Source organism: Dreissena polymorpha, chromosome 7 (assembly GCF_020536995.1).
Source record: "Dreissena polymorpha isolate Duluth1 chromosome 7, UMN_Dpol_1.0, whole genome shotgun sequence".
NCBI classification, from domain to species: domain Eukaryota; kingdom Metazoa; phylum Mollusca; class Bivalvia; order Myida; family Dreissenidae; genus Dreissena; species Dreissena polymorpha.
Genome location: NC_068361.1, coordinates 40,645,895 through 40,672,316, shown reverse-complemented (window position 1 = coordinate 40,672,316; position 26,422 = coordinate 40,645,895). Strand labels below are relative to the sequence as shown.

The window sequence follows — 26,422 nt, the reverse complement described above, 5'->3', positions numbered from 1 at the left end:
ACTCTCTTTAAAATTAAATTATTTGGCGAATACCCGGGAAGCCGGGGTAAATTTGACCTACTTTGGCTCTAAATTAATCTTTTTCCCCTGAGAGGTCACAGGGGCAGGTCGGGCTACCATAACCTCGTGAAGAGGCCAGTAGGACCTGTAAATAAACTCTGAAACACACACAGTGAATCATAAATTGAACTAATTTATATAAATATTTCAAACATTTGTGCTTCTTAAATGTAGGATACAATAATTTTACTGTGAGAGTAAGTGAGTTTTGTGTTTCTGCAATGGCAGAAGTGGTAAAGTGCATACATTGTGGAAAGACAGTTGGGCAGAGGCAACGTGCTGTTTCTTGCGATGCCTGCGAGCGATGGCAACACTTAGGTTGTGATTCTGGTAAGTGAACTTATAATATAATTATTTGTTATGACTTACATTTTTCAGGTCAGGCATATAATGTTTTCCCATAACTTATGAATCTAAATCATTTGATACTTGCATATTATCGGGTAATCAACCAATGTCCGTTAATCCGTTGACACATAACAGATACCTGATAACGATAATAAAACATGTCATATAAATGTGGGAAGTCGCTTGACCGTTACCTTTGCGTTATATCATATGGGTAATGTACACCGCTGCTACACCCGATAATTAATTAAGCATTGTTGAAATCCAACATAAAGTGCTGATTACATAGGATTTAAAACAATATGTTTGTACTTTTACCTGAAATAATGAAATATGAATGAATATTATAATATTATGTGCATTTTATATTTATGATAAGAATTTACATCTTAACGTTTTATCTAATTTATACATAGTAAATAATCGTGATTATTTTTAACTAGCTTAACGCCCTTAACAATATTATTTCAGATATAAATTTTTACGTTTCGCACGTCGATTTTGGTATTTTCTTTACGAGTGAAACAATATAGCCAATACAAAATATCCTATTGATTACTCAAACACACTCTTTTACTATATAACATCGTGCATTTTTAACCATGGAATATTTTTAATATGTTATATAAGACTACTTGCTATACTGTCAGTGCGGAAATTGACCTTATTTCTTTATATCCACCTTCACATTTTATTAGCGCCGTCTTTAATTAGGCTATCTCTAATAAAGAACAGATAACTGTGAAATTAATAACAATGTGCAACGGTGATGTGGATACATCCTCGTTTTTAATTTTACATGTACACAACAATTTAGCCATAAATGAAATCAATTATTTTGGCAGTAAATCCAATTTTTCCAGTACAGTAGCCAGGTGCCTGTGTATTTAGCTGATAAGATATATTCACCACAGCAGGTTGCTAATACACAGTGTAGACTTCCCCTGTTTTATTATTGTATTTGTTATTTACCTGATTGGATTAAATGAGTCGCGTTCTGGGAATAATGGGCATAATGCATGTGCGTAAAGTGTCGACCCTAAATTGGATTTTTGCTAAAAGACACTTCATTTAAACGAAAAATGTCATAAAAGCGGAAAGTGCCGTCCCTGATAATTCGTGCGGATTGTACAGGCTAATCTGGGACGACACTTTAAGCACATGCATTATGCACAGTTTTCTCAGAACACGACTCAAATAAAGTATATTCATTCGGGTCTGCTAGCGTTATGTTAAGGGTCATTTTATTTGAAAAGCTGGGTTTCTGTCATAATTTCCATCGTTTTGCTTGTATACACAATTTGATGAATTTATTGGCGCGATGGAGTATAAAACATGCTGACAGAATAGTATCAGTTTTTAATTATGTGTAATTTAATTCGCATCTTTCGCTTAACTCGAAGTTCAATGTCACGCGCACTTCACAAACATCACGTTTCATTGTATTTATTTTTATAAATTATGTACAAATATTAAATGTTATATACATAATTATGTTTTGTTTATTTACGTTACTAGAAAGAAATAATAAAACATTGCTATATATAAAGCGCTTTACTTTTGCAAAATTCTACAATAAATAAAGACATATCGTATTTTATTAAGTGCACGTGCTTGACATTATAAAATATTAGTATTTTATTGTAAAACAATCGAAATTTGACCTGAGATTTGATGCAAGTCACAATTTATTTAGCGGCCGGTATTCTGCTCTCGGCCGCTGATGGTGTATTGTAGTTTATACAATTATGATAAGAAACTGTAGCAGGCAACAGGCATCAGGTTGATAAGAAGAACTGATGTATTTATTGAACGCGAATAACATCAACAACTAATAATGTTTTGAAATTATAAATTTGCCCATAATAATTGTATAACATTATTCATCAAGCGCAAAGTGCATTAAACGCTCGCCCGCTGTTGGGTATTTTATATTTAGTAACACCTTAATACCATCATTTTTAAACGGAGAACTCTTTTTGTTAAGTGTACGTGCTTGAAGTAATGTTGCTCTTATTTATATAAGACTACTTGCTATACAGCCAGTGTCATGCGAAAATAGATCTTATTTCAGTAAATAACATTACTTCGGCATTGTAAAATTGCGTATTGTATGATTATAATATATAGACATTTATTTAATGTACTGATATCTAAATCAACTTATGATTTTACCGGTATTATGGCATTGAACGCGTGTATAAAAGGCACATATACTATTCTTATTAAATCATATTAATACTTATACTAATTTAAGTCATCACATAATCAGATTGCGCACTGCGTGTAATCAGATTATCACCTTAAAACGATTCCGATGGATTATTAAATCGAGCTTACTATTCAAATCAGTGATTCCTTGTGGTACAATCAAGCATGGGATAATGGCAGACATACCCATGGCACAGTTCATGATTTATTTTATGTAGCTCACAGCCGAGGATCGAACCAATGGTATCTGATATTTTGAAGCGGATATGTTGCCACTAGGCTATACGAGGTTTCAAGAATGAACATGGGTCAGTTACTCTATCGGTATAGAATCTGACGGTGTTTACAACATGATACAGAAGCATAAATATTACGTATCTGAACATCATTCTTTCATGTTAGTTTGAAAAAGTATGTGTATTTCTAGGTCTTTGATGTGCTGATTTAATTTTATTTGTTTACCTTACAGACTCTGGAAAATGGCCCTGAAGCAGATGAGACGAATTCCACACCAGAAACTGAGGAAATGTCAGATAACCGTTCACCAGACTTGAGTTTCGAGAACGAGGCAGATGGTTTGTTGGTTGAAAGCAGTGCATCACTACTAGACGTATCTCTAAGAGTGAGTTGTTTTATCGTTATACAAAATGTTGTTGAATAAAGATAATTTGAAACAAGATGCGTTTGTGAAACACAATGTCCCCCTAAATAATGTTTGACCTTGAAGGATGACCTTGACCCTTCACCACTCAAAATGTGCAGCTCCATGAGATACACATGCATTTCAAATATAAAATTGCTAGCTTCAATATTGCAGAAGTGACATTACATGAGCAATTTTGACCCATATATTTGACCTTTAAGGATGACCTTGACCTTTCACCACTCAAAATGTGCAGCTCCATGAGATACACGTGCATGCCAAATATCAAGTTGCTATCTTTAATATTGCAAGTGTATTCATAAAATAAGCGATTTGGGCCACATATATTTGACCTCTGACCTTGAAGGATGACCTTGACCTTTCACCACTCAAATTGTGCAGCTCCATGAGATACACATGCATGCCAAATATCAAGTTGCTATCTTCAATATTTCAAAAGTATTAATAAAATAAGCGATTTGGGACAAATATGTTTTACCTCTGACCTTGAAGGATGACCTTGACTTTGACCTTTCACCACTCAAAATGTGCAGCTCCATGAGATACACATGCATGCCAAATATCGAGTTGCTATCTTCAATATTGCAAAAGTATTCATAAAATGAGCAATTTAGGCCACATATATTTGACCTCTGACCTTTCACCACTCAAAATGTGCAGCTCCATGAGATACTCATGCATGCCAAATATCAAGTTGCTATATTCAATATAGCAAAAGTTATTGCAAAATGTTTAAGTTGGCGCAAACCAACCAACCAACAGACCAACCAACAGACAGGGCAAAAACAATATGTCCCCCACTTCTATAGTGGGGGACATAAAAAAATATTTGTAGTTCAAGGTCGCGGTGTTGTAGTGGATGAGATATCCGCCTAGCGATCGGGTGTTAGTGGGTTCACTCCTTACTTGGGAAGCATTCTAATTATCTCCTCCATGGACACCAAGTACTGGTTCTTCCCAGGAAACCGACTCGATAATGTCCATGTCTGCCTACCATGCTCGAAAGGGCACTTGGCAGTATAAATAGATAGTTGTTTTTCATGCTCTTCCCATTTTTAAAGAAAAAAACTGAAGAAGTTATCAGTTTGGTGATGCCTTAGTAAAATACAGAAAGACCTATAATCTTTACTTCAAACTGCATTTACTTTGCTTGTAAAAATGTATTTATTTATTTCAGCTCCATGACTATGGAAGGTTTACACCAGTACCCGCCATAATCCGTCATCAGTGTGAACAAGTGCAACCGGAGCTGATTTCTGTGGTTACTCAAACCGACGATACGAGAGTTCCCAGAAGTATATCAACCCAGACTTCTACTGAAACGTCGACAGTTGGGATACAAGTGGATCGGCCTAGCTTCACCTTTGAGGATATAAGGGATGATGACGATAAGGTGTTGTTCTACACTGGTATCCCAACTGCTGGAACTTTTGAGTGTTTATTTGATGAGGTCAGTGTTGGAATGAAAGCAGGGTTAGCACGAAAAACCTGTCCCCGGAAAATAAAGTGTGTTTATAAACTGAAAATAGTCATGCTAATATAAACTGGAAAAGTGGCTCCTTAAAACTAGTACAAATTAAGTTTGATAAGAAGCTGAACAAGTGAACTTTGTGAGAAATTCAGTATACAATTTAACTAGAAGTGTTTGACCATTGCATGTATGTATAAGTAATATACTATGTAATTATGTGAATAATACTTAATTTCACATTTTACAGTCAGCTTTCATTTGTGAAAATAAAATTGTTACTGATTATTATTTTCTTGTCTCATATTCCATACAAACATTTTCAGGCAAAAAAAGAAAATTGTGTTTCTGCGTTTGTGTGTTTGTGCCAATATATTTATACATGTTTTCTTGCTTGAAAGCAGTTTTGTAAGACCAAACAAATTATAAGACTGAAATTCTGATAAATATTGTACTGGATTCAAGTTTACATACATTAATTGACACAGAGCGTTGAAAACACAGATTTCTTTTGTATACCTAAGTAAATGTTTGTCTTTAAGGTTTAGTACTGCTACTGAAGACTTAATCAACAGTTAATTTATAATTGGGAGCAATAAACCCGTCAAGAATTTTTATGCCCCCGAAGGAGGGCATATAGTGATCAGACTGTCTGTCGGTCTGTCCGTCCGTCACACTTTGCGTTTAGGTTTCGAAAAATCCTCATAACTGCTATGTCGCTTTGGATAGCAATTTCATATTTGGCATGCATGTGTATATGGACAAAGCTTTTCCATACGCACACAAATTTTGACCCCTGTGACCTTGACCTTAAACTAAGGGTCCGCGTTTAGGTTTCGAATATGCATTTAGGTTTCGAAAAAAGCTCATAACTTCTATGTCGCTATAGTGATCGGACTGTCTGTCGGTCTGTCCGTCACACTTTGCGTTTAGGTTTCGAAAAATGCTCATAACTTCTATGTCGCTTCAGATAGCATTTTCATATTTGGCATGCATGTGTATATGGTCAAGGCCTTTCCATATGCACACAAACTTTGACCCCTGTGACCTTGACCTTAAACTTAGGGTCCGTGTTTAGGTTTCGAAATATGCATTTAGGTTTGGGAAAATGCTCATAACTTCTATCAAGCGTATATAGGGGGCATAAGTCATCCTATGGTGACAGCTCTTGTTTAAAACCAAGATTTCTGATACAAGTAGCAACACCTGCAGAGTACTTGTCAGATGTAAAGCAGAAGTCATACCAGCAAAGCTTCCAAGGTGTCTATTAACTCAATGGGGTTCTGAAATGATCTATACTTGGACAAAAAGCATTGTGCACAGATTTTTAATAAGATGCAGCTGTTGATACCTCTGTGTTGATTTTCTTAATTTGGTTCATGCTTGCCACTCATTAATTTCATATCATTTTAACATTTTGAAACAGATTATTATCGTAAACCCTTCGGTTTTTCTCCAAACACAGGTAAGGTAATAAGTGATGGATAATAACATAGCAAAAGTTCTTTTTATGATTTATCATTTTAAGAGCAAATCAATTTAGCGGAATAACAATTGACAATCACGTTGTGATGGTATTAATGAACCGTACACAAATCGTTGAAAAGCATTCTACATCAGTGCTCCAGCCAGCTTTTCAAAATAGAGGGGAGCTTCCGCAAAAAGGGCACATTTCACTCTTAATTTTGGAAAATAGGGCATTTGGTTATAAATATACTTAAGTATATACTTTGTTTATACTTTATACTTATTAATTGTAAACACTAGTGCATTGGATGACTTCACCAATTGTATGCTGTTCCTCATTTTGTGTAATGAAATTACAATAAATATATTACTATCTACATTGGCGCTAAGGAAAACAACTTAATAGCCAATTTCCTAACCGCTATGGGCTAGCATCCGACTACACGCATTAGAGATATGTAGATATTATATTTCTTTCCGGTGTGTGAGGGGGGGGGGGAATTTTGATATTTTTTTCACCTATCATCATTGAACTGCATGTTAATCTTTCAGGTTCCAGTTTCAGCATCAGTGGCCTTTTAGAAGAAAATGAAATGAAGAAAACATGAAATAAATTCATGGGTTTCACTGGGTCAAAAAAACGTTGTGACTGTCATTACTTAAATTTGTTGCTTTAAATAACTTTAAGCCAATGTTTGTCCACAATAATAATATTAATTTAAACAAAAACCTATATTTACAAATTTAAAGTCTAAACAATGATCAATGTCACTATTAAGTAGCATCCAGTCTGGAGATTAAAATGAAACATTGTTATTGTTAAAAATAGGATATATTTATTTCACAACTCGTTATTTCAACTAATGTCAACAACGTTGACAGTTTCGTTAGGTCGCGAAAATATATGACAATATCAACATTACATTTTACATGCAGAGTGATAAATCCTCCTTCCAAACAAGTTCATTATTTGTTGAATTAACAACTATCTGCCCCTATTCATGTTAAAATTCATCATGATTGGGGACAGACAGTGTTTTAAAGTTCAGATATAAAATCCAAACACAAATATGTTTTTCATGCGGTAATTTCGGACTAAAAATTAACCGTATGTTCGCATTAAAAAAAGATGATTAATTTTCAAATGTTAATAGGTATTTTGAATTAAAAATCACTATTTTTGCAAACAAATTATAGCCAAAGACTTCAAAGTTAAAAAAATCAATAGTGCTGAATTTGATTTCATTCGAGTGTGATTGTGCCTAACCAAGCGTGACCTCAGAGATAATCTTTCACAGCATGTTACTTTCGTCTGCAACAAAAGGCTAATTAGTGATCTGATAACAAACCATGCCCTTGGGGCTTGTTTGTTCACAATGTGTTGACCTAATACACCCCAGGCGGTCATGTAAGGGTGTTATCTGTGTATTCATGTCGATGTTTCTGGCGATTTATACGGCATGAAAGCAGGAATTTAGAGATCAAAAGGGCATTTGACAAAAAAATAGAGGGGCGCTTTTTAAGGGGGCAAATTTTAGAGGGGCGCAGCGCCCCTCTATTTATTGCTAGCTGGAGCACTGTACATGTACTACTGTAAAATTCATAATATGAACAGTTGATAAATATTTATACATTCATACACTTTTATGTACAATATTTATATGCTTTGTAGAGCTAAATGACTATTGAAACATAAAAAAGGAGGGACCTCAATGATGTCCTGTACTGTTGTTACTTAAATTATTTTCTGATCTGGCGTTAACTTTTGTTATTTAACCCTATTCCACTTGGAAGCACAGTGAAAACAGCATAAAACCAGAACAGCATGCTAGTAACTCGCAGTCTGTTCAGGTTTTATACTGTTTGCTGCTCATCAGTATTTAAGGGTTGGAAATGAAGCCTTTAAAACTTAAATTTAGTAATAAAGGTACTTTATTACATTTAACTTTTTAAGGAACTACAAAAGCTTGAAAATACATATTTAAGAAGTAAAGGGTTAATCTCTAGAGAAAAGTGAGACATCAAAATTATAAAAACATATTCTAGGAGCAAGGGTAAGCTTGCGAGAAATTCACAATTGTGATCTTAAATTCATATTTGTTACTATTCTTTAAAGATTGCACTCAATTTCTTTTAAATCTTTCAGTCTCTTGTTTCAGTAAAATTACTTCACCAAAATTGGATGCAGTTACACGTAATTTTCTTTCATCTTCCCAAAGTACGTTCTTTCCCTGACCTCTGGTTAATTTTTCAATACTTTGGCATTCAAGTTCATCCATTTGTAGCATATCCATCATTTTCGACATTTTATCCTTCACAGTTTCACTATTCAGATCTACGCTATCACTAAAGTTATATCCAATTTCTATAAACTTTGGTAATTTCACCTCTTCCTTCTCTTCTACAAAGTTCAAAAGCCATCCAGCTGTTGGGTTGCATATTTTCGAGTTTTGAACGGAAACTGTTCTCATTTACAGAAATCGCAAGAAGTTCTTTTCTGGTGTTATTTTCGACTGGCTCTAATTTTGACTCAAAGGTATGTTTCCGAAATGTAAATTCGCTAGACTTTTTAGGCGTTCGCTTTCTTTTCCGGGGATTATTAAATCTGTCCCACACGCATTTTTTTGAGGTTGATCTTAGAGTGCCGTCCTTCTTTTTAGCAGTGAGATCAGAAAGGGCATACATAAATGCACCAATATGGATACATGCTTCTCCGCTCCTGAAAATATATAAACATAATAATTAGACATACTTTCAAACTGCACTTTTTTTTTTGCTCGAGCATCTAAATTTTGATGAAAATTTCCCAGAAACTGGTCCATCCCGAGAATAGCTTGTGACCAGTATATAGATCTATGAAAATGATTGGTATAATGCCGATTCGGGGATCGTAACTACTAGTTCTTCTTGAATGCTCTGAGGGTTTATGAGTACATTCGTACACCTCACAACCCAGAGGGTAAATATAGCTGGGAGTTGGATTATTGCAACTAGGATTGTAACAGAGGCATGTCTCTTGATAAATTATTTATAACCTCGTTTCAATATTGCAAGAACTTATATGAAAAACTGTGTACACTCACCCGGCTGTGCAATTACATTCCGCTGAATGAACCTGTCCAGTGACCTTTGACAGACAGAGCCACACACTGTGATCTGGGTTTTCTTTCACATTTGCACTCGGTAGTGATGGTAATACTTTGCATTTAACAAAACAATGTTCCCATTTGTCACTTATGTCATGGTACAAAATACTGTGTTTATGTCTGTAAACATAATACAATTTTTTGATCTCAATTGTTTTTGTGTGTTCATTTTCAGCACAAAATAATTGTAGATGTCACTATCTATTAATGTAGGAAAGTCCATTAAGTCACTACTCAACGTTTTTAATACATCTGGATGTGGCAGCTTTTCACCGAGTGGCGTAAAAAGTTTTTCTGTTTTCCTTTTTTCATAATTTACTTCCGCATTCCTGTGCAGCTGTCGATCATTTAATCCTAGCTTTTGTACGCCTTTTGTCCTCAAGACAAGTTCATTCTTATTCCCTGACACATAATGATTATGAAATCGTAAATAATCCTTCAATTGTGCAACACTTAATTTGTCAATTTCGATGTCAGACAGATAACGATCGTTTTCTTTCTCATTCGACGCCATTGTTACTGGAAATCAATACTACCCAGCGATTCAATCGCACATTCTCGGCCCTTTCCGTCAAACATCGGATAAGTATTATGATAATCTGCGAGGGGTACCGAATGCCAGCGATTGAGAACCTCCAATTCCGGAGAATACTCAGGGGAGATATGCGACTTTCCGAAAAGGGCTCAGTGGCCTCCCTTATTCTAGAAGATGCCCAAGGGAAGTAACTGCCGTGAGGAGTTTGATCTAAAGTTTGCGAATGGGAGATATAGGCCCGACAATTCGAGTAAAATTACATACGCAAATTTGAATTAAAAAATAGTCATGAGGATGTTAAGCAGCCTTTTATTAAGTGGGTCTTCAACTGTCGGGTCCAGTGCCCGATAATCGACTTTGGGACCCGACAATCGACTAAAGACCCAACAATACGGCGGTAAAATGGACGTTTGACCCACCATTTTACCCAATCTGAAACTATATATATATATATATATATATATATATATATATATATATATATAAATATATAAATATATATATGTATATAGTGAAACATCTTCTACTCTGAAACCGCCCTGGGGATATATATATATATATATATATATATATATATATATATATATATATATATCAATATATAATATTATATATTATATATATATATATACTATATATATATATATATATATATCTATATATCTATATATATATATTATTATATATCTATATATACTATATATATTTATATATATATATATATATATATATATATCCCCAGGGCGGTTTCAGAGTAGAAGATGTTTCATTATATACATAGAAAGACACCAAGATGCACATAGAACGGGGCTAAAAAAGACACCAGATGCACGACTTACACAATATGCACGTAAATAAAAAAACGTAAACTCCAGTAAGGGACTCATATTGTATCAGAGGGTGTATAATTTAAGCAAACGTGTAGAGATCCATCATACATGTTACTGACAAAATATTAATCCCCATCCTTGCGGTTTCAGAGAAGATATTTTTCATGTTACCTTAAGGCTTTACCAAATTTTACCCCATGGGCATGATGTATATGAAATTACTTTAGCAGAAGTGTATAACGTTACTAACGTAGTTTTAAAAACAACATGACCGTTGCGATATCGGAGAGGATTTACCTTCTTTATAAGCTTATGTTTTATCTATTTTCAGTTTCAGAGTTAATATATGTGTCTGTTATAAAGGTCTAAATAAAGCATGGGTGGTGAACAGTTTTGATATCGGTGTAATTTGAACATAATGCAGTTAAGGACCATCAGATAATGTAACATATCATATATTAAACCACTGACTCTTGCGGTTTTCGAGCAGACGGTTTTGTTAAAAAATAATGTTTATATCTATTTGTACAGCTCTGTTTACCTTCATATGCTACGGATCTCAACGATTAGAATAAAATCGAACGATGATAGACCATGAATTAATTCTCCAAGTTTCGTAAAATACTGTCTTGTGGAGTACAAGAATGTCTTTGATTTAAATAATAACGCCAAACCAACGACTAACGAAACTTTATGTTTATAATAACATAACACATTATCGCAACGGTGGATACACATATATCAGAACAAAGGTAAAATTAACTAAATATCGTATATTTCTTCATGCAACCTTGTATTGTTACGAAAATATTTCTGAAACTTTGTATGATGTTGATATCCACTAAGAGTATAAGTTCAAACTGGTCAAGTACGACACTGCAATATTGTTAGAACGATTGCCGGTTCGAAAAGATTATGTGAGTGCAGTATTAACTTACAAAGTGAGTCAAAATCAAGAGATAATACATTCAGCGTTGATGTTGCGCCATGTACATGCAGTATATTTTGTTTCGACAATAAACGTTATTGGAACAACATAACATATAACGTGCGAATGTTTTGCGATAGTTAGCGTTACTGATGCTACATTAAGAGTCATGCTTTTTTGCGGCATTTAGCGATGCAAAAGCGACATATAGCAACATAGGTGTTTTCGGCATTAAGCGTTTTTTGCGACAAATCAAGTGCGACATTTATCGTCGGTATGACATTTACCATTTCTGCAAGTATGTGTTAGTCCGTAGTTCATTAAACCCGTGTGTGTCAAGTTGTACACTCTAGTACTGGCACAGTTCGTTATAATATCAATATAAGTGCCCTTGGTAAATTGAATGAATGGTTACGTGTACATGATACATGAAGACGGCACGTGAATATTTCAGATTCTTCGGTCAGAAGCTAATATATCTAAAAGCCCGTGTTAGTCTTAAGTATTGGAACACTCTTTTCTGGCAAGTCTGTAGACTGAATCAGGGGCACTGTACGTTACAAAATATATAAACACGCTAGAGCGCATAAATGGTCATGAGCAAGTAATAAATTAAAGATGTAAGCGAGGTTTCTGTTTGTCCACTGTAAAAACAGTAGTTAGTCCTTAGTTGGAGAAATTTGTTTTAGTTCAAAGTCCACAACAAGGGTTTATTCCTTCATTTTTCACTATATTATGTCGCTGAGTTTATTGAACCATCGCGTCATAGCTATATACTGCGTTGTAATGACTACTATAATTAAATCTCAAACTATGTTGTATTTATTAATACACTTCTTCAACTTCATTATAATCAATAAACCAATACAAACATGCGTTCTTTTTCATTCCATTGACTGTTAAATAAGCCTGGCGTTATTAAATAATCGGCCTAGTGCTGCCTTTTTTAATTTAACTACAGAATTATAAACGTTGCATGAGCATGCATAACTTGCACCATTGCTTAAACTGTTTTGAGGATAACAAAAATTCGCTCAACAAATCAGACAAAAGTGCTATGACAGTAACCTGATTCGTGCCCCATTGTGTCGTTGAAATGAACCAATGTTTCGGTAGGCGATTTTTTGGAATTACATTAGTATTCCCACTTTTTCCTTATGTGGCATATCATCCCACGAATTTCATTTAACCTTACTTTATTTGGTATGCCATTCTTCGAATAGCATTTAAACTTACCTTTTATGGAAAACCATTCTTCGAATAGCATTTAAGCGTACCTGATATGGAGTACCATTCTACGAATATTTTTAATCATAATAGTGGTTAATAGGTTTTTTTGAAAATGAGTTTAAAAAAGTTGTTTTCATTAAAATATTGGTATTTCTAAAAATATGTAAATTACAAGAATCGCATCATTATTCCATGTATATAGTATAGCAGGACTGTGCAAGTGTCATACACTGAGCTACTCTTGCAGCTGATTTGTTCCTGCACCATATGACAATAAGATTACTTTAATGAATACCGATTCAATCATAGGTAAGAATTGTTATTATATATATCAGTACTTATGATGTAGCAGTTGCATAGCTCAATGGCGCTTTTTCAGTATAGTTCATTACTTTATAACATATATATGAACACATTAGTTGCTAATGGAAACACTGAGTGTTTTACAAATTAAATCGATGTCAAGTATTTTGTCAATATAATCATATTCATTTGCTACACGTTAATATCAGTACTGTTTGTACATAGGGATTAGTCGTTTTCAGAAATATGTCGTAATATAATGATCTCATGTTTGACGCTATTGTTTTGTCCGCCGACTGGATCGGGTGATATCGCATTTGTCTAGTTTATATTGTTCATTCACTTACTGAATCAAATGACTTTGCAATCGCCACGCTGAGGTGATCTTGATATGCTCTAAATGGATTGTATATCCGCTAACTGATTCTAATGAGTTTGAAATGGTAAGTTTAGATGACCTTCAAATTCTCTAACTGGATCTGATGATTGCACAATTGAAACGTTTAAATGATCTTCGTAAACTCTTGCTATATTTGAAGCTTTCGCAATTGCAAAGTTTAGATTACCTTCGATCGTAAAACTGGATATGATGCCTTTGCTTTTGTCATGTTTAAGTGCCCTGTTATATCTGCTGAACGCATCAGTCACGCATAGACGCCCCTCATATCCGTTGTCTGTATCTGATGCCATGCAATTAGTTACGTTTAGATTACATTTATCAAATGTGATGAGATCTGATTGGTCACATTTTGTAGACAAATATTTGCTTTTTAATAAAACCTTTACAGTCTTTACAATATTTTGTTCAAGTAATAATTTGACATTATCTAAAATCACAAACTATATCATGTGCACGTTGACAAAGGACCAAACAAAATGAACCAGTTATATTGTATCGAAATATTTAAACCACTATTTATGTTAAATACCGTATTAATTGTATTGACTTGTATCGTATAGGTAATTGGCTGTTTGCCTTACATACAATATAAGGGACTTAATTGTTCGGAGAGACATTTTAATGGCACCTGTTACACGATGGTTTCAGTTCCAAAACTCGTTTTAATTTCATTAAAACGTAGTGTGTACATCAACGGACTACACACACTTGAACACGTTTGTAGATCAATAACATTAAAGTGCTAAGCATGCATTTTACTTCAGAAGAATTATCGTATATTAATTTAAGTTTTCTTTATGTTGCATGGCGAGACTGTATTATAATTATTACCTTCAACTTGAACACATTTCAAACGTTTTAGCAGGGAACATGGATGCTGGAGACAGGGTGAGATACAAAGTCTTTTCCACAACTTCACTTATTTTTTTAAATTTAATTTGTTGTTTCAGCTTAATAAGTTATCGTTATGATTTAAAAGAAGATTTTGCAATTGAAAAAGACAAAGTTAACACTAATTAAAATCTTGCGACATGCTCTTGTTGCAAAATACCATGTGCACCATGCATTACAGGAACGTTTATTAGGCGTGTATATGCTTGTCTGCTTGTATATGCTTATGACCGTCATGGTATAAAGTCTTGGTTAATGGTGCATACATAATATTGTTCTGTCTATCAAGATATTGAGTCTTGACGGTGGGGGCATTCGAGGCCTCATTATGCTCGAGATTTTCGAGGCGATCGAGAAAAAAGCGGGCCAAGCAATACAAAAATTGTTTGACTGGGTTGGAGGTACAAGCACCGGAGGAATTATTATATATATATATATATATATATCCTCGATTAACCATGGATCGCCGTAGTCACATAAAATCATAAATTGCAATCGAAAAACTAAAGTAAGAAACAAATAACTTACTTTTTTCATGAAGTTTATCCATTAAACTTTCATTTTCACACAAAAATGAATGTCATTGAAAGATAAATCGTAGTTTATAATCTAAAACAAACACACACATGCTTCACTGCATCTTTGTTTTTGAAAGTACCTTGAATCACCGGAAATGACGTCGTCTTAGCGATGTTTTTTATATAGGCCAAAGCTAGTTTATCTGTGGGTTTTTGTTAATAAAATATATGTGCAATAGTCTGACAATTTTTCAAAACTTATTTGTGTGTTTTAATAAGTTTTTTTCTAAGTTTATTAACTTTCATAACTGGAAACTTAAACATTGTAACATATTTACAGTTTTTAAAGGGACTTTGATTTATTCTTCTGGTTTTTGGCAATGGGGACAGTAGACCTCATCTTCCCTTCTCACTACTTTCACTGGTGTGCAATAACCCAGATGTGCCCAGTGCAAACATGGCATTCCATTGCAAATCCCATCACATCTTGCCCATTTAACAAAGGTAAGTGATACAAATGCTGCCTGCTCTTTGGTTTGAAATCGATCACAAGCGCAGCAAGTTTCATTATAATCACTGCTTGTGTCTGTGATCACATTTATGCGTGATGGACCCGGCTTCGGACTGTCCACAATGTGGTTGCGTTCAGGGGCCTCTATCCTCACACATGGCTTGCTTGTGTTTTTGTATGACCTGGTTTGGACGGATTTTGCTACTGTCTTATTTGGTATTTTCATGGTCTGTTCATGTTGTTGGACGGCATTCATGACATTTTCACTGTTCAGTTCTTTACCAGAAACAAGCTTGCTTACTGTTTTATAAGGTTTCCTGACTGATACATTCTTAGTTTTTACAAACTGATGTTCCTTTTCCTGAAATACATCTGACTGGATTCCCCCTTCAACAGTAGCCCCACTTAATTGACAGCACCACTGTCATGAACCACCTCTGCCGGAACCATGCAGCTCTTTGAAATGACATTTCTGCAAATTATCAGAACATAAGGCCCTGTTGTATACCTCACAAGATATATCGGCTATGTTATACTTTGTAATGGCAGCATGTGTCTGTCGTATGTATGTATTGGATTGGACATGATACATTTTTGGAAGGGTCCATAGCATCTAACATCAAGGGGCTGCAGAATATGGCTGGTATGTGCAGGATGAATGTAAAGTATGACATTGTTTTCTTTAGCCCACACAGCCAGTGTTAGGGCAACATGCGACCTGTGTCCATCTAGGAGCACAAGAACCTTGTGATTCCCCTTCCTGGTACAAAGTGTATGAAGTGCTCTGTAAGGTATTTGCGGAAAAAATCCATGTTTGACCACCCTGATTCAGATACAGTTTCATTTGCCCCTGGTGAAGAACCCTTAAGAAGGTCATAGTTCATTTTCTTGCCAGGGAACACAAAGTATGGTGGAATTGCTGAACCACTAGCGCTACCTGCACCAATTATTGTTACTGTCTGAACTATTCCAGATGTAACCACCTGAGCTGGATGGTTGGTACCTGTAACTATATGAGGGGGTTTGTGTAGTATAGGCACACCTTTTTCATCCACATTAAAGATCAAATGTGGCTTATCCAACAGATTACTCCTTTGGAGACAGGTTTCAAGATGATCAAAGTATGTCATGACAACAACCTCACTAGCCATCTTGGCCTTTGCAAACTCAAGTGCTCTTGGCTTTGTCACCCGCATCTCTGCCCACCTTTTTAAGAAGCCATTCATCCATTTCATGGACAGAGGTTTATCTTAAGTGCGCTTCCCCAGCTGAACAGCAAACTCACTAGCAACATCTATGCATTCTTGCTGAGTATATCCATAACCTCAGTCAGCCATCCTCTTGAAATGGTTAACAAGTTTAGCCTCTTCAAGCTGGTCAAGTAAAGGAAGTTTACCCATTACACACATGTCAGGATCAACTCTGCCTATGAACCTGTCCCTAAGTGTTCTTTCTGGAACATTAAACATTCTACTAGCCCTGTACACTGTTATGCCTTCCTCTTTCACCATCCTATAAGCACTTGTAAGGGCACTTGGTGAATAAACCCTATACCTTTTCTTCACAAGTGTAGGATGTGCCGATGAAAAAAATGCATCTTCAAATTTATTAAAAAGGAACATAGGTAAAAAAAAGACTCATACAAGTGGTTTGGCCTTACTACGAAATACTACGGTCACGTGACATTCATTGTTAAAAGGTCAACAGAGCAGACGGTAAAAACTACAAGGTTTAGCAATTGATTTTTTATGTGTTTTCTTGTTTTTTCAGTAACATTAATTTTGGAAATAGTAGAAATTATGTTTTGACCGATTAAATTCGTTATTTATTGTAAATACCTGTTTAAATCGCATTTTTTCGAGTTTGACATTTTCCTACCGTAGGAAAAGTTTTCGCACAACACTGTGACGTCAAATCTCGCGCACGCGCGGAAATCTCGCGTGATCAAAACAAAACATTCTTATGCGGCGAATCAAGGTTTACGGCGATTTTAGGTACATCTACGATATATATGTATATATATATATATAAATATATATATATATATATATATAAATATATATATATATCAATTTAAAATGTCAAAAAAGAAACAAATGAAACATTGATAACTAAATATGAGAATATAGGTTCAGGAAATAAAATCACTCTTTTAAATAATATTATTACGCTTTGCACGTGTCCTTAACGAATTTAAGTCGAACATTAAATTATGTTCAATGCACAATCTGAAAAGGTACAATCACTATTAAAAGAGTAAATATTGACATATAGATAAACCTTTGATCGACCAAGGACATAATAAACTTAAAACCAACGTTAAGTTAAAAGATAACTGTCGAATGTATGTGCTTGTTTTAATATAAGCATACTATTAATATCAAATTATAATTATAATTATTCTCCCTTCATGTTCCAAATAACAAACAATATCAAATGACTAACTCATCAATTGGGACGACAACACAACACTTTTTTCAAACTGAAAGATAATAAAACATATTATTTCAGAGTCCTGGTAAAAGGAGTTTAAGAGACCACAGGCCGTGGAAACTTCACATGTTTCGTTCTAACATGAAAGGATATAAGCCAGCTGAACAAGGATTTTATCCTACCAAACCTCCAAATGGTGATTCCAAAACGTTAACTTCAATGTTTGGAGTAGTATATGTAATACGCTCGCATTAAGCAATAGTACAAATACAACACCTGAAAGACAAAGCAATACAATTTACGCATGTTATTTAAAGCGAGTTTATCATATTTTAACATTTTATTTTCGCAATCGTAGACCAACGCATTAATATGAACGGAGAAGGTAAGATGGAATTAATGAACTTTTAATTAAATTTTACATTCAAAAGGTCAAAAAAGTTTAAGCCGATAACGCCTTGTTTACTCGTATTTATTGGAGAACCCACAACTGCCAATGGTTCGTATGGGCTCAAAGCAATTTACTACAATTTATGAAAAGACCAATTTGGAATTGTATAAAACATTTTTTTGTATTAGCAAAATACTAAATCTGCGTTTTGGTTACAATGTTTTCATTTATTCACGTTCATTGGGCTTTGAACACTCAATTTCAATCGGATCATATATATTTTTGTGTTAAATTATTATAATTATGCAAAACATTACATGTTTTTTTTTTAAATCTAGAGCAGTTGATCTAGGAGACAGCCCGCAGCACGTCTGCAGCCCCCACATACTTTTATCCGTACAAACAGTTCCTTGATTGAGGCTTGATGTTCAACAACCCAACCCTTGACATTCTCGCAGAAATTCACGAATTTCACACAGGGCACAGGCAAATAGTGAGCACGGTTTAAAAACAACTCTAACATTATCAAAGACGATGGCACGCAGATTTCTTTAATAGGTTACACCAATCCATTTTAAATCAAATAAAGGAGCTGTATAGTAAATGTTAACGAAGTATAGTTATCTTTTACATACAACCATCGTTGGCGTTTATTCCATCAACACTTCTCAGTACGCAGTGGATATGTCAGGGGCGATTACCCGTTGCGCCCATGGGAAAATTTTAATTCACATATAACATATCTGCTTAAACAACTTTAATAGACCAATGTCCGTCATGTCATTATATAATGGCCGTTGGAATCAGAAATTCATTTATTGTTGAGATTGTCACTTGGTTTACGTTTGTATATTGTAAAAAAGCCTTTAAGTGTATATATTGGGCGCATTGTGTTGTGTTGGCACAGAGTCCTCAAAACGCGCAGCTATTTTACCTATTGCTACAGAGATATCAACTTTTTTCATGTCGTGTTCAAGCATATTTAAATAGATGGGTAAACCTTAGCTGCATACACGTCATTATTTTGCGCCGTATGTGTTATGTTTTTGTTTGCAGCAAAAGGTTGACTCGCGCCGACCTCTGAACGTGGTTGTTTCACTTGGATGCGGCCATGTGGAATGTGTACCTGTCGATATAGATTCGTTTCTTGACTTGGAATGTTTCTTTAAAGACCTCTTAAGTCAGGTAAGGTGTAGAACCTTATTTAAGTTCTTGTGAGAAGTTCAGGTTGAAACTGCAATTTGTAGTTTCGAATAATTGAAGTTTATTATTAACATGTTACCGACAGTAACGATTACAATTACTATTATTTCATATTAATAAATGATGACTCCTGAGAATGCATAGTATACTTCTTTTTAGAATATGCCGTTGTATAAAAATGTCTTTCGATTTTTCTTATAATACATCAAATTTGGTATATTTTAAACATTTAGGGAATGCCACTTAAAGTATGATTGTTTTACGTTTACTTAACATTGTAACATGTTTCTTTGGAGAATTAACTTTACCTATAACAAAATATTGGTGACTTTTTTAAATTATTTGATAACATACGAGTCTGATATGGCGTATGAAAAGGGGCGCCTTATAATTTTAACTTTGTGTCTTAAAAACATTTTATTACAAAAAAAGTACAACAAGACTATTGCCAAGCAATATATGTCCCCTACCGGCTTCACCATTGTCATTTTTTTTTATTTGTTGCCGTTAGAATTTTTGACGTAGGAACAAATTGAAATGACGTGCATAATGTCCATATTGCCATCTATCCATGTTTCAAGTTTCATGAAAAAATATTAAAAACTTTTAAAGTTATAGCAGGATCCAGGAAACCATCATTTTCAGCAGTATTTCTAGTCTATGTCTTGCCATAGCAACCAGAATTGTTGACGTAGGAACAAAATGAAGTGACATGCATAATGTCCTTATTGCCAATTGCCATCTATCCATGTTTCAAGTTTCACGTAACAATATTAAGAACTTTTAAAGTTATCGCAGGATCCAGAAAAGTGTGACAGACAGACTCACGGACAGACAGACACACAGAGCGGAAACCATAAGTCCCCTCCGGTGAAACCGGTAGGGGACAATAAAACAAAACGCAAACATTTAGCGATTTACGGAAGGTATACTACACATCATGGAAATGAGACAGCTTGATGACAGTTGAATCGCTTTGTATTAATCACTCATATGGAATATTTCTGCATACAATCATAAACACATATTTTACCAAAAAAACCCGGTTATTGATTTGAATTATCAACATGGCATTATCATGGTTTGCGGTTTGACAAGTGCTATTATAGATGATGTAAAATTATGAATGCACAACAGTATTAACATCAAATTGGAAAATGGGGATGGGCGCAATTGATTGTATATTATGTATTTACAATAATGTTTTATACTTGTTTGTATCCGTTTTACACGTGTTATTGTTTGTACTATTCCTCGTTCCTAGTTGAACAATTTCGAAATCATTCATTATTTATCGATGCCTTTAAAATCTCCCCGTACAGAGATGTAACTGTTTTCAATCTTAGCTCTATCGCATTCATGTCGCCTTTACATACACGTGATTTTGATCAATTGAATATTTATGTCGTTAAATATGATTTTAAGTGTTTACTTGTAAAAAAAAATAGTTAGTAGTTCACTTCTGTAAAATATACTCAGATATGCGTAAAATGTGAAAATGCTGTACACTTAAATACACGGATATAACGTATGAAAGCAGTTAGAACCGTTAAAGCCAATAGGGGGTAACAATGTTTGCCTCGTACACAGATCGATATTTGTTTTACTTTAATACCAAAAATTGTTTAAAAAGTGGGTGTGACTGAACGTACTTTTAGCATCGTAGAGGAGCTAATAAATGCAGTTTTACAATCGTATTATCGGTCGGTGACCGGATATCACAGAAAGGGGGTGGTTAATGTTTTTTTCGCGACCATTGGTATAATCACATTTTAAAAATAGTGACTAAATAAATATGACTACCAGTGGCATTAATTGAAAAAAGCCTTTCAAGCATGTAACGAAAGTTAAAAGCATATATTTTACCTTGAAAAGACCGAAAAATACTTGATTGATTGTTTTGAACATCTTGCTGTTTAATTAGGAATGCCTTTTTTTAATCTGTCTTGTTTCAAATGTTGAATGTGCACTAAAATGCACAATTACATTATAGAACCATTATAAACAGTCAATTAACGTGTAGTTGTTGTTGATACAGAAATATCTAATGCATATCACACACAGTTCAACAAATCATTATGGATATCCGCATATTCTTAATTTCATTTACTCATGTACAGGTCAACAATTTGTTTTTTTCGGGATAAAAGCTGGTACAAAAGAAAGGAAGAAAAATGACACATGGACATCATTGAGGAATTTAGAATTGTTACCATTGAAGGGACACGCATATTTTATAAACAAACTCAACTAGGAGTGGATTTTGTGAGTTACACATTTCTTTCTAATCAACGAAACAAATAACGCAACTTTACAACGGTAACAAAAGTGGTAAGACACTATTTCTTGGAAATAAGTAATGTTTAGTGTATTGCGAAATTTAAGTAAACATACTCACATAAGAGCATCGCTTCAATACAAGTTGTTTGTAGAAGCATCGACCTATATGCAACATGCACATTGGTATTCGATTATTTTAACAGGCGTTAAGGTTAATGACATAAGTTAAATGTATTGTAAACGTTAAAAGGGGAATGCATTAATGTTTTTGTGTAACAACCGACATCTAAAAGTAGTTTAAATTGACAATTTAAAAAATAAAAGTGCCTTTCCTTGATACCTTTTGAAATTGTCCCCACTTACACAGGAATATATTGTATTATTATACTGCATGGAATAAGATGTTGACCAATAAAGCTTGAGTGACTTTATTGCTGATAGGGTAGCTCCTGGCCGCACGGCGCGAAAAATTAATGAAACAGAGTTTTATCTATTTTGTATTTTTCTCTATTTATGACAACCCCAGGTTACAATATCAGACGGACAACCGACAGATCGTGCCAGTGCTTGGTGCGAGATGATGAATGTACCATTCGTCCGGTTGTCACCTCTCCTGACAGAGGAAGTTCCCCTGGACTGTGTCGATGAACAAAAGCTCCAGAAGATGATTCAGGAGACAAAATCCTATATTAAGGAGCACATGGATAGCATAACGAAGGTCGTGGAGCATTTGAAGAGGTAGATCGCGCTATCTTTGAGATGAACGTGAACAGCGTGAACACAGTTCTTTAAAGGTCAATTTTAAATTAAAAGCCATGAACTAAGTTTAAAACCTTTACATGTTCAGTGTTTACAAAATATCTGGTACATGAATTTAAAGATCTGACGATATTTACTTTGATGATTTCTTTATATTTACATCTACTGAATCGTATGTAAAGAAAACGATTATGTTATAATGCAGCTTGAAATATACTTGAAACCCAAATGAGCTTTACAATATTGCGCTTATTCCAGCTTATTCCAGCTGCTTAATAATGATTTATACATGAATTGCATTTTGTGAGCACAATCTTTCATTTTCTAAGCCTCACAGTGTATACTTGGTATTTCATTAATCCCATAAATTGTTATAATATAAAATCCATTTGTACTGATAATGAACTAGTCATGTTTTAGAGCCTGAAGAATTCCAGTCAGCCATGGTACGGTCAGACTTTCAATAATTTCGTAAGAATGCAACGGCATTGAGGACAACAAGGACGAACTTTTGAATAATATGCAACATTTTATTCGATAACTTTTCGTATGATTTCGTATACCCATACATGTGTACATTTGCAGTGCTTTCTTGTTTACATTTTTTGTGTTTATAAAACTAACTTAACTTGTTCAAATGTGGTTTGTTGTTTCAATGTGTTTTTATTTTATGTATGTGTTCTTAGAATCGATTTCATGCTCTGTTTATCTTTATTTTCTTTATAAAAACAACGTGACAAAATAACAGGGTTTCAATGTTTAAATAGTTTTCCATAATTATTCAATAATTAAATAAAACATGTATTGGACATTATTGTCAAAATGACATGCATATAATACTAAACAAATACTCAAACACTTTTTTCATTTGAATATGAATTAAATTGCTTCACATTGTAAACACTGTCTATTTGGTAGGTATGTTCAATTTATGAATAAAAAATATATACATCCTTATACATATATAAGTTACACTAAAAAATATCTTGTTTTTAAATGAATAGAGAATATGATGGTGGAATTAGATCTTTAGATGGAAATTTTAGTATTGTTATTAGAACATTTCTGGGATGAAAGGTATCAACAGGAGACGAGTTGAATGCTATCACATCTAATATACTTGATCATGCAATATTAAACAATCTGGATAATGTCTTGATTGTGATTTAGATCATTGTGAAAAAAGGCACTTATTATTTTACCAATATATGCGATTTTTTCTAAACACTGTTCAATATACTGACGTATTCCGGTTCTAACGTCTAATCGTCGCATATATCCGAATTAGAAAGGGTCCTTAAACCTCATTGGAGACATTTGCAAATATAGTGTTTAAACTGTGATAAAATGTAATCAATTCTTAGCTATTCACATTGGCGAGTACATTATTTATTCTTGGTTACTCACATTGGTGAAGACTTTTAATCAAATTACAGATTCGAATGTCGGCTTTTGGCCAGGATTTAGCACTTTTGACAATATGTTCACTACACAAAGTTTTATACAAGTATATATTTGAAAGTCATGTGGTTGATTTTATCTTGTGTACATAGGATTCAGTCGTTCGTTGGATGAGATAATGTACCATCATTTGTTTGACATGCCGCATAAAATTGGAAAGCGGGAAAAAACCTTAACTTGTAGCTATAAAACTATAACTTATTCGCGAGGGTTTCTCTTAAAATACCACGCAAAAACCGTTTAAGTATATTGGAACAAAACAAGGGAGGTAAGCAGCAACAAAACTTGTATCTTTTCAATAAAAGTCTTGTCATTTTTTTGGCGTAATAAGGGACATATGGGTATATTCATACAAAAATATAAGTCTAACGTTAGATATATTTTTTGTACGCGTATGTATGTTGATTGAACAATGGCATTTCAGTCACGGTTTAAAGGCACCTCTGAATACGGTGAACGTTCAGGAATTACGACAAATCCTCATAAAACACAAATTATTGTTTTTAGAAATGGTGATCCGTATCATTTTTGTGATAGACTGAAACAGCATCACAGTTCAGCGCAAAACAATTACGAACACGAGAAGTGCATTTTAAGCATGTTTTACTTAAGCAAAAAAAATAATATCAAACATGATAATTTCGAAAAGACCATTTGAATCATTTTTCAACTTTCAGACGTGATAATATATTTTCCGTATGTTCGGATAGCGCAGTGATCGATACGCGCTTCATATCTAGGCGACCCGGGTTAGATCCCAGCCCGCCACAATAGAGCTTGGTTGGTGGTTACCAAACATGTTGTGCTTCCGCCTTTATGACCTTCTGTATGACCTTCCTATCCGTTTGAATTCACGTGTTAGCAGTATATTATCTGACCCGTGCACGAAATAATTAATAAGGTAGTCGATCTAAAGAATCAAACTATGTAGCCCAAACATAACACACAGCGAATAAAGTGCATGATTTAATTGTGTGTCTAACATAATGGTGTGTGGCTAATAGGTAAGAAAGTTAAAGTCAAAATGCTCATCTAATTAATTCAGCAATGATTCGATTCAAGTCAATTCCTAAGGATTACGACAATTTATTAAATACATGTAAACGTATGTTTATAATCCTCGACTTTGCCTGCAAGATGGGTAACCGATATGTGTAATTGTAAAGGTAAGTATGTACAGTAGACCATTTGTTTTCCGTAAAATAAATGCTTTAAGCTTTCTTTTTGACTGTATGCTAGTTAAACTTATAACATGACTTTGTATTTAAATGTTTACATCTGAAATATTGAGATAACGAAGATTGACATATTAATTATGGAATAGTTTTAAATGAGGTTAAACTGGATTTTATCATCGAAAAACAACAACAAGGGGCAACAAATGTTATCACTCCATGAATTTAAAGGAACATTCTGTTCAGCTTTGATATATTGACATACTACACGCGTGTTTCTTTTGAATGTAAGCCTTAATGTGATGGCACGTATAAAAAGTGTGTGTGTGTGTTTGTGTGTGTGTGTGTTTCTACGGTTATGAGGTCCTTATGATGCTGCATTATGTGTGGTGCCGGAATGTTTCCCAACTCACCTGCGTTATTTTAGCTTGGTATTACGTTTTGGGTTGATGACGGATTTCCCATAGGAAAACCCATATGTCCGGTATAGTGACAATCAAATAAACGCCCATGCTTCCGGGCATTAACTCGGATCGGGATCGCCGAGGTGAGAAGTATATGTACCAACCACAGCTTATATCGGTAAGCCCATGTATTTAAAGTTCAATATCCGGATTTATCTAAAATTCAAGGGTCATAATTATGAAATGTTCCAAGCAATATTTCCATTTTAAATTTTGCAAATTTCTTATAAGCTTAGTCAATATATCTCCAATATCACCTTTAAGTCCTCCACCTTAATTTGCACGTGAACTACCAACAGACAAACAAAATCACAACACTTTACTTCCATCCGCACTTAAAATATCAAGAGACAAATAGTGTCTTTGTTTAGTAATAGTGACCTTGACCCCACTGGGCACATTCGCAATCCTTCACAAGATCAGCCGGTAACCTACCTTAAAAGTCAGAACAATATCTCCTTCTTCTCTAATAGAGTGAAGCTTTTTTATATATTTTAGCACTGTTTAATTCTGCTATGTTGAAACACAGACTAATGTACCTTTGTTGGCTACGTCACACGATGATTCCAAACAGATGTGTTAAGTTTCAATTGAATGTTTGCACTTGTGAGATACTTTAAGCAAGTGCATGCCAACTTGAAATGAATTTCAACTTGCACACAACCTTAAATCCAAAAGGGGGAATATTCATGCAATTGAGCTGGTTGAAAAAATCTTGGTCAGTGACTGTGTAATAAGACGATTAA

General features: G+C 34.3%; 1 protein-coding gene and 1 long non-coding RNA gene across 2 annotated transcripts; one reads left to right on the top strand and one right to left on the bottom strand.

The window, feature by feature from the left end:
* The first annotated feature begins 2,167 nt into the window (after positions 1-2,167).
* Positions 2,168-4,999, top strand: LOC127836911 (uncharacterized). Its single transcript, XM_052363557.1, has 2 exons — positions 2,168-3,241; positions 4,461-4,999. The coding sequence occupies exons 1-2, from the start codon at positions 3,146-3,148 to the stop codon at positions 4,824-4,826; spliced, it is 462 nt and encodes a 153-aa protein (XP_052219517.1). The 5' UTR covers positions 2,168-3,145; the 3' UTR covers positions 4,827-4,999.
* On the bottom strand, positions 2,644-4,491 carry LOC127836912 (uncharacterized). The gene is made up of 2 exons (XR_008028992.1): positions 3,623-4,491; positions 2,644-3,495 (listed from the first exon to the last, which is right to left on the bottom strand). It is a non-coding gene; the product is annotated as an uncharacterized LOC127836912 (long non-coding RNA).
* Positions 5,000-26,422: the final 21,423 nt, after the last annotated feature.

Coding starts and splice junctions, on each gene's coding strand:
- LOC127836911 (XM_052363557.1), top strand. CDS start 3,146: ATGTCAGATAACCGTTCACCAGACTTGAGTTTCGAGAACGAGGCAGAT. Junction 3,242..4,460: donor TACTAGACGTATCTCTAAGA/GTGAGTTGTTTT, acceptor TATTTATTTCAG/CTCCATGACTATGGAAGGTT.